Below are 9,282 nucleotides of genomic sequence, written 5' to 3'. Positions count from 1 at the left end.
AAGCGAATTGCGGAATCGTGGGAGGGGGGTGAAGGAAACCGTCACTTGCGCACTTATTTTCGTCCGGGCTATCGTTCGCTTACGCTGACTATCATCGTCGGTAATTCCCGCATAAATGTATTTATCGTTAACAGAATTAAAAAAAAAGAAATCACCCGTTCTGCTTGAGCTAGGTTACTCCTAGAGCTGGGCATCATTTGCATGAGAAATCATCTTGAATATCTGACTAATTAGCGAAGTTTTGCTATTTACCTTTCAAACGAATTATTTTATGGCGCATATCGGAATTTGCCACCGTCGACTTACGGCCGCTGACGGACGGTGACTTTGAAAATGACATCCATGGAATCTTGTGACTAATAAAAATCGGGCACCTCGGTTAACTCTCTTTCTTCTCGTTTATCCACTAGTAACGAATTTTGAGCATGACACCAGTTTCGAGGTATGCGTTCCCATTGTTTGCGAGCTATAACGCATTGGTGTTCCAGTAATTCTTGAGCTCCAATGCATAGAAAGGCGTTTTGGTTAAAAAAAAAGGTAAGTGAAACAATGTTGCATTCTTACCACACGTTTGGCAGCGCTTATCTTGAAACTATAGTTTCCGAATTTGTTCCATGTGGATGTGCCTTGGGAAATCACTGGCTTGTAGCGTAATTATATTTATACCCCTGTCACGCGGGAACGTTTGGTGGCACTCGCTGCAAAACGCGCTCGTCCGCGAGTGCGTTCGGCGAACTCCTTCGCTGCGTCGGTGTAGCTTCAGTGATAAATAAACTAATAATGAAAGCGGAATTGGCAGTAGTTTTAAGCCGCCTATTTCATGATTTCAAACGTTATAATCTATATATACGAAAATGCGCTGCGTACTGTAAATAATAAAGAAAGAGCTCCAATCGACGCTGTGAAGATGGTAGACCAGCGAAGCTCTCGTATCACCCCGTCCGATAAGCCGATGTGACGTAGCGTAGAACGATTGAGCAATGTACTACAAGAAATGACTGACAGCAAGACAATTAAATGCACCGTACATAACTAAAAGGTACAGTGTAAAAGGTGGGTGAAGTGTGCGTGGCTTGCTTTGGGCAGGAACCGCTGCGTCCTGCCTAGCCTGACCACGACGCCCTTGGGCATATTGACGTTGCTGTTCCCGTCGCCGCTCATCGCCCCCACGCTGCTCCTCGGGAGTCCCGACTGTGCGGCGCATTTCCAATAGCGCTGTCAGAACGCAAATGAAATGAATTGCCAAGCGGGTTCTTCTTTTACATACGAACGTGTAGTGACGTCACTCCCTGCTTCGCACGTCACAATTGCCGCTTCCCGGAAACTGCAGCTTATGCAACCGCCATCTTTACCGGGAAACGCTTGCGGCTAACGCTACGCGCATCGCACTCTTCGAACGCGCCTCATCATCTGTCACGTGGTCTTGACACTCGCGTCTTTTTCTTATTGAACGAATACTGCAGGTGTGTCATGCATGCGTAATTCCAATGGGGATAGTCACTTCGCGCTTGAATTCGTGGAACGGCTTTCTGTCGACTGTTTTGTCGACGGAGACGAATGAATCCCGGGATCAGTCACACACAGCTTCGCTGCGAAAGCCAATTTGTATTCTCGATCTCGAGCGGTTTACGTGTAATGGCTGCGCAGTGTTTATGCCTGCGAACCCTGCCTCTGCCGCCGTTGTCGTCTTCGTGGACAGAAGTAGTGCATCAGTGAAGACGTGGTCGGTGCGAAGAGGCCGAATCGATCGTGAGTCGGACGACTCGATAGTATCGCTTCTCGCCGTTTAATATGGCGACACTTTCATCGTTGTGGTACGAACGCTTATATATATATATATATATATCTTCTCGATAAGCTGGTCATATCAATTATGTTCTAGTTCACTTATTAAAACCACGGCTTAGTTCTTTTTTTTCTCTTCTGCATTTATGTATTACATGATGTATTAGTTTTACATTATGTGTCATTATGTAGTATTATATTTATGTATTATGTATTACAGGCTGAGTGTGCTGCAATAATTCTGTTCTTTTCTTTTTTTTTTCCTTTCTTTACTACATTGATGTATGAGATAGTGACTCGCTGAGTGTTGTGCAATATCGTGGTCTGGGCGGGGATTGGCGCATTGTCAGGCATTCAGTTGCCTTTTCGCCACCCCTTCCCGCTGTACCACTGGATATGTATGCTGAACTGATGATGAAATAAACCATTCATTCATTCATATATATATATATATATATATATATATATATATATATAGCCGCACGGTTGCGAATAATTGGAAGTGGCTGGAATTCGCGTTCATGGCTTGCTCAAGCGGCGCAGCCTTTCGTCGAGTGCAAGTAAAAGTGGAACGCAGCTCTTGTTCAGCTGCCGAATAAACCGAGTAGAGCGTGACGGTGCGTCAATTTGGCAATCTTTTTTTTTTTTTTTGTCGTACAGCCGAGCGGGCTGCGCGTCGCTCGCTTCTTTGGTACACGACGCGTTCTTGTAGATTCGAAATTCAAGATTTTTATTATAGAAATACGTGTAATACAGTGCGCATATGACATATAAATACTGAAGGAGATCTCAAAGTCGCAAGACTGAGAGTGAGACCTCCTATATAAAACCATACATCAGACAGCAAAATCTCGGTAAAAACAGTGGTAAACACAGAAAACCGAGTTAAAAACATGTTCAATTAAGCAAGAAATAAAACATATATACGTAAATACAAGAGCACTTGTTATGAACATTAAGAAGTGTTTATGAGTTTGACAAAAAGTATGAGCGCAAAGCCTTTTTAAACATTTCCAAGGATTTCTTCTTTATACCTATACATGCAAGGAATTCCAAAATGATACTGATGCGAGGTTAGCTGTAGACTTGCCATAGTTAGTCCAGGGTTTAGGTAAGAGAAAAGTTATTTAATTCTGCAAAGCGAGTTGATAATACACGAGGAAGCTGATCAATGTGTAGCAAAGGAATTGAAAGCTTTCCATTCACATATTTATGTATAAGAATGCCGAGAAAGTATATGTTTAGCTTTTGAACCGATAAAAATACCGTGCGAGTAGAGTAAGGAGGACGCACTGGACACGAAGCTGCCGAAGGTTGTTATCGCTTGATCCCGGAGGTGCTGGAAACTGACGCACTTTTCTGCATTTTCTTAGCGCTTGAAAAGTGAGCGCAACCTGGGAGTGTTCCGCCAAGCGGCAAATAAGCGTCGCCGTATAATGGTTGTCCTATACCATTCCCACGGTATAGGACAACGACTGCAGCGCCAGAGTTCCCTCTGGTAATTTTTGTAGGGTATAACCGCGTGCAGGCGCTCCGTCGCTCTAGCTAGCAGTAGCCAGCCAACTTGACAAAGCGACACTGAGCAACAACGAGGACGGCCGTAAATTTTCTCGAAGACCGATTCCGTCATTGCCTCCGAGATTGGTAGTCGCAGGCGAGCTTCGCTGCACGCTTCCCGATCTCGGAGGACGCGCTAATTTTCACCACTCGAACCGGCGGGTATAATAACCGCGCGTCGCCGCTCCGTCTATCTATATAGCTAGCAGCAGTCGACCAACTTGGCAAGGCGACGCCGAGCAACCATGGCGACGGTCGCTACTGCCGCGAGACACGTCAGGACGGCGACCAGCAACAGCGTCTCGTTGGGCGACGGGAGCGCCATCGGCGGTGGCCGTCCGAACGTGACGCGAGCGACGTTGGACACCGACGAGCTGACTCCTCGGTCGTTCCACACGGTCGCGGCGACGTAGAAGTCCGGCGTCGAAGGTTCGTTACCCGCGCGGCGGAGGAGCAGGGCGTCCGGGAGGTGGATTCGCAGCCGCTGCCTCAAACCGACTGCTCCCGCCCGGACGTTGCCGTCAGTCGAACCGCCGACCTCGGCGGGGACGACGATCCTGAGCGCCGAGCTGAAGTCTCCCACGAGGTCGCCTGGGCGCGTGCTGACCCTCAGCTCCACGTGGGACGCTGCGGCGAGCGTAAAAAAGAGCGCGTGCGATAACTGGTACAGAGAGTTCGAGACCAATTGTATACCTGTTTAAGAGGAAGCTTTAGCTCGGGCCCAACTCCGACGTGGCCTATTCAAATACATGTAAAACGCAAAAAAACGTTTTTCTGAGATAACCACTGGACCCGCTTTAATGAAATTTGTTGCATTTGAAGGAGAAAGTTAAATTCTAGTGTCTATTCGAGCGGAATTTCGATTTAGGGCATGAAGTTTGTTAAAAAGATTTTAAAAAATTCTCGAGTCTGAAATATATAGAAGCACGAAGTTTACAAATTCATAGCTCTCCATGAAAAACAGATATCGCCGTTCTGTAAAGAGCATCTATTAGATCATTCAAAGCGGACAAATTCGATGTATCAATATGCATATTACGTGAATTTGTTGCGTTGTGCACGAAGGTTCTGCAAAAGCTGTTTTTTCATATTACTGATCTTTTTTTAGATTCACGTCTAACACATAAATTTTGTCCGCTTTAGATGCAATATTACATGCTATTCACAGAATTGTGATAGCATTTTTCATTGCTGAGTTACACAGTTGTAAACTTGATAGTTTCGTTTTCTGAAAATGTTCGGTTTTTGCCAATGTTCAATAAAAAATTGACGACCTAACTCAAAATTTCGAAACCAACTGTCACTAGATTTTGAGTTTTTTTCTTTTAAATGCAACAAACCTCTCCGCATTTGGTGCAGTGGGTGCCAAGAAAAAGGAATTCTCCTTTTACATGCACTTAGGTAGGAGCACCCGAGCTAAAGCTTCCTCTTAATACACGCTGTGAACAAGCACGTGAGCATGGTGATATTTCTACTCCGTTTACCCTCGCAGGCCTTGAAGCCATCCACTCCATTCATTTAGGGGACCATGACCTTGTTCATTGTTTTGTTTATAACTGCCACTGCACACAGACCTGCCAACACAAGAATATGAAGAAAAACAAAGTGCTACAGTCGAAGCCGAAATTAAGTACCTAATTTTGGTGAAATACGCAGAAATTATTTATTCAGAATGTTGATTGATTACTGAAGATTCGCTCGCCATGCACGCTATACGCAAAAAGACTTTTCCGAAATGTGCTAGCAGTTGTTTAAGTACTGAACCCGTTGGTTGTTTATTGAAGATTGGATTACTGTTTATATAGCGACGCTGTGAACATACGCTCTGCTCTGTAGTTGCAGGAAGAATGACTTGCATTTTTTTTATTTTTGCCTTCTGCAGCGTGGTTCGCACTGTGATGAACGATAAATCGCTACCAGACGAGTTCAATTTAACGTAACGTTCACCTCACGTGAACAACACTGCTGAGCAAGGTATTTAATGCACGTTTATACGCTTATTCGTATACCACCTCAGCAATAGGTCTTGGCGGGAAGGTCACTATTGAGCAGGATATAGGAACTTACACCGTACCCGCTGACCAACCTAATAATTCAGCATACGAGCTTCACCTACAGAACCGCACTGCACATTGTTGGGTTTGAAGAAACGGAAGCATGACAATTTTGACACCATGCAGGGGCTTGCTGCTTTATTGGACGCTTCGACTGGCGTTCCAGTTACTTAAATTATGCCTTCGCACTGCGAAACCGCGGTGGCGTAGAGGTAGAACACCCGCCTCGCGTGCAAGAGGTCCGTGGTTCGAATCCCGGTGCCGGCAATTTTCCACCGGATTTAAAAAAAAAAAAAAATCCGCGTGTTGATAAAATTGCACAAACAGGCCTGGAGTGTGGCCTGATCCCGGTGACCAGAACCGGTAACGCACTCCCTCACCAGAGCAGGATTGGCCACCCTGGTGCAGTACTTGGCCACAACCTCCTATGAACACAACAATCAAACCCCGGCCCTCAGTCCCCAGCAGCTGCGAAGCAACTGACCACGGCGGCGGTCAGACCTGCGACGCAGCAGAGGGTGCTAAGAATCACTGGCTCCGGACAGGCCGCCATTGGAATATGAACCTGGCAACGTTTAACGCTAGAACGTTATCTAGTGAGGCGAGTCTAGCAGTGCTATTGGAGGAATTAGAGGGCAGTAAATGGGATATAATAGGGCTCAGTGAAGTTAGGAGGCCAAAAGAAGCATATACAGTGCTAAATAGCGGGCACGTACTGTGCTACCGGGGCTTAGCGGAGAGAAGAGAACTAGGAGTCGGATTCCTGGTTAATAAGAATATAGCTGGTAACATACAGGAATTCTATAGCATTAAGGAGAGGGTGGCAGGTCTTGTTGTGAAACTTAATAAGAGGTACAAAATGAAGATTGTACAGGTCTACGCCCCTACATCCAGTCATGATGACCAGGAAGTCGAAAGCTTCTATGAAGACGTGGAATCGGCGATGGGCAGAGTAAAAACTAAATACACTATACTAATGGGCGACTTTAATGCCAAGGTAGGCAAGAAGCAGGCTGGAGACAAGGCAGTGGGTGAATATGGCATAGGCACTAGGAATAGCAGGGGAGAGTTATTAGTAGAGTTTGCGGAACAGAATAATATGAGGATAATGAATACCTTCTTCCGCAAGCGAGATAGCCGAAAATGGACGTGGAGGAGCCCGAACGGCGAGACTAGAAATGAAATAGACTTCATACTCTGCGCTAACCCTGGCATCATACAAGATGTGGACGTGCTCGGCAAGGTGCGCTGCAGTGACCACAGGATGGTAAGAACTCGAATTAGCCTAGACCTGAGGAGGGAACGGAAGAAACTGGTACATAAGAAGCCGATCAATGAGTTAGCGGTAAGAGGGAAAATAGAGGAATTCCAGATCAAGCTACAGAACAGGTATTCGGCTTTAGCTCAGGAAGAGGACCTTAGTGTTGAAGTAATGAACGACAATCTTGTGGGCATCATTAAGGAGTGTGCAATAGAAGTCGGTGGTAACTGCGTTCGACAGGATACCAGCAAACTATCGCAGGAGACGAAAGATCTGATCAAGAAACGCCAATGTATGAAAGCATCTAACCCTACAGCTAGAATAGAACGTGCAGAACTTTCGAAGTTAATCAACAAGCGTAAGACAGCTGACATAAGGAAGTATAATATGGATAGAATTGAACATGCGCTCAGGAACGGAGGAAGCCTAAAAACAGTGAAGAAGAAACTAGGAATTGGCAAGAATCAGATGTATGCGTTAAGAGACAAAGCCGGCAATATCATTACTAATATGGATGAGATAGTTCAAGTGGCTGAGGAGTTCTATAGAGATTTATACAGTACCAGTGGCATCCACGACGATAATGGAAGAGAAAATAGTCTAGAGGAACTCGAAATCCCAAAGGTAACGCCGGAAGAAGTAAAGAAAGCCTTAGGAGATATGCAAAGGGGGAAGGCAGCTGGGGAGGATCAGGTAACAGCAGATTTGTTGAAGGATGGTGGACAGATTGTTATAGAGAAACTGGCCACCCTGTATACGCAATGCCTCATGACCTCGAGCGTACCGCAATCTTGGAAGAACGCTAACATAATCCTAATACATAAGAAAGGGGACGCCAAAGAATTGAAAAATTATAGACCGATCAGCTTACTGTCCGTTGCCTACAAAGTATTTACTAAGGTAATTGCAAATAGAATCAGGAACACCTTAGACTTCTGTCAACCAAAGGACCAGGCAGGATTCCGTAAAGGCTACTCAACAATAGACCATATTCACACTATCAATCAAGTGATAGAGAAATGTGCAGAATATAACCAACCCTTATATATAGCTTTCATTGATTACGAGAAAGCGTTTGATTCAGTCGAAACCTCAGCAGTCATGGAGGCATTACGGAATCAGGGTGTAGATGAGCCATATGTAAAAATACTGGAAGATATCTATAGCGGCTCCACAGCCACCGTAGTCCTCCATAAAGCAAGCAACAAAATCCCAATACAGAAAGGCGTCAGGCAGGGAGATACGATATCTCCAATGCTATTCACAGCGTGTTTACAGGAGGTATTCAGAGGCCTGGATTGGGAAGAATTGGGGATAAAAGTTAATGGAGAATACCTTAGTAACTTGCGATTCGCTGATGATATTGCCTTGCTTAGTAACTCAGGGGACCAATTGCAATGCATGCTCACTGACCTGGAGAGGCAAAGCAGAAGAGTGGGTCTAAAAATTAATCTGCAGAAAACTAAAGTAATGCTTAACAGTCTCGGGAGAGAACAGCAATTTACAATAGGCAGCGAGGCACTGGAAGTCGTAAGGGAATACATCTACTTAGGGCAGGTAGTGACGGCGGATCCGGATCATGAGACGGAAATAATCAGAAGAATAAGAATGGGCTGGGGTGCGTTTGGCAGGCATTCCCAAATCATGAACAGCAGGTTGCCATTATCTCTCAAGAGAAAAGTATATAATAGCTGTGTCTTACCAGTACTCACCTACGGGGCAGAAACCTGGAGGCTTACTAAAAGGGTTCTACTCAAATTGAGGACGACACAACGGGCTATGGAAAGAAGAATGATAGGTGTAACGTTAAGGGATAAGAAAAGAGCAGATTGGGTGAGGGAACAAACGCGAGTTAATGACATCTTAGTTGAAATCAAGAAAAAGAAATGGGCATGGGCAGGACATGTAATGAGGAGGGAAGATAACCGATGGTCATTAAGGGTTACGGACTGGATCCCAAGGGAAGGGAAGCGTAGCAGGGGGCGGCAGAAAGTTAGGTGGGCGGATGAGATTAAGAAGTTTGCAGGGACGGCATGGCCACAATTAGTACATGACCGGGGTTGTTGGAGAAGCATGGGAGAGGCCTTTGCCCTGCAGTGGGCGTAACCAGGCTGATGATGATGATGATGACTGCGAAACACGCTTCCGGAATCAAGAGTCCCGAACCTCGAAAGCAGTTTGCGTCCTCAATGACGTCACGGCAATGTGCAAATCGTTTGTCGCATCTACGCAAATTCGCTTCGAGTTAGACTGGCGTGTTCGTCAATGCAGCCTTGGGTTGCCACTCACGTACTTGGTATTTCATTTTCCTCCCTGTTCGTCAGGCGTGAAAGCGCCTACCTCTATATATGGAACGCTACGCCTACACACACGTAACTTTATCTACGTATACCTACATATGCAGTCTGCGACGGACACTTTAACACTCCTGGCGCTCTTTGACCACTGGAACCAAAAGCGTCCTAACCTCTGCACGTAATCTAGTGGCCGGCTTACGACAGTAGTAGTAGTACGCTTACGGCAGTAGCAGGTTAATGTAATTACGACAGTCAGCTCTGGCAGAGCAAAGTGACCTTGGCTGTCTACGTCAACAGAAGTTGGTACAGACAGCCGGCAGGTTCCTGG

The 9,282-nt window shown here is 45.7% G+C and overlaps 1 protein-coding gene across 1 annotated transcript in view; it reads right to left on the bottom strand.

The window, feature by feature from the left end:
* Window positions 1–2,499: 2,499 nt before the first annotated feature.
* Window positions 2,500–9,282, bottom strand: part of LOC142588138 (calcium-activated chloride channel regulator 3A-1-like) — a 43,218-nt gene continuing 36,435 nt past the window's right edge. The window contains exon 14 of the mRNA XM_075699624.1: window positions 2,500–3,969. Within this exon, the coding sequence (XP_075555739.1) occupies window positions 3,545–3,969 (425 nt within the window). The 3' untranslated portion in view covers window positions 2,500–3,544. The remainder of the gene's footprint in view (window positions 3,970–9,282) is intronic.

Source organism: Dermacentor variabilis, chromosome 7 (assembly GCF_050947875.1).
Source record: "Dermacentor variabilis isolate Ectoservices chromosome 7, ASM5094787v1, whole genome shotgun sequence".
NCBI classification, from domain to species: domain Eukaryota; kingdom Metazoa; phylum Arthropoda; class Arachnida; order Ixodida; family Ixodidae; genus Dermacentor; species Dermacentor variabilis.
Note: the sequence above shows the minus strand (reverse complement) of the source record. Positions and strands in the feature narration are given on the sequence as shown.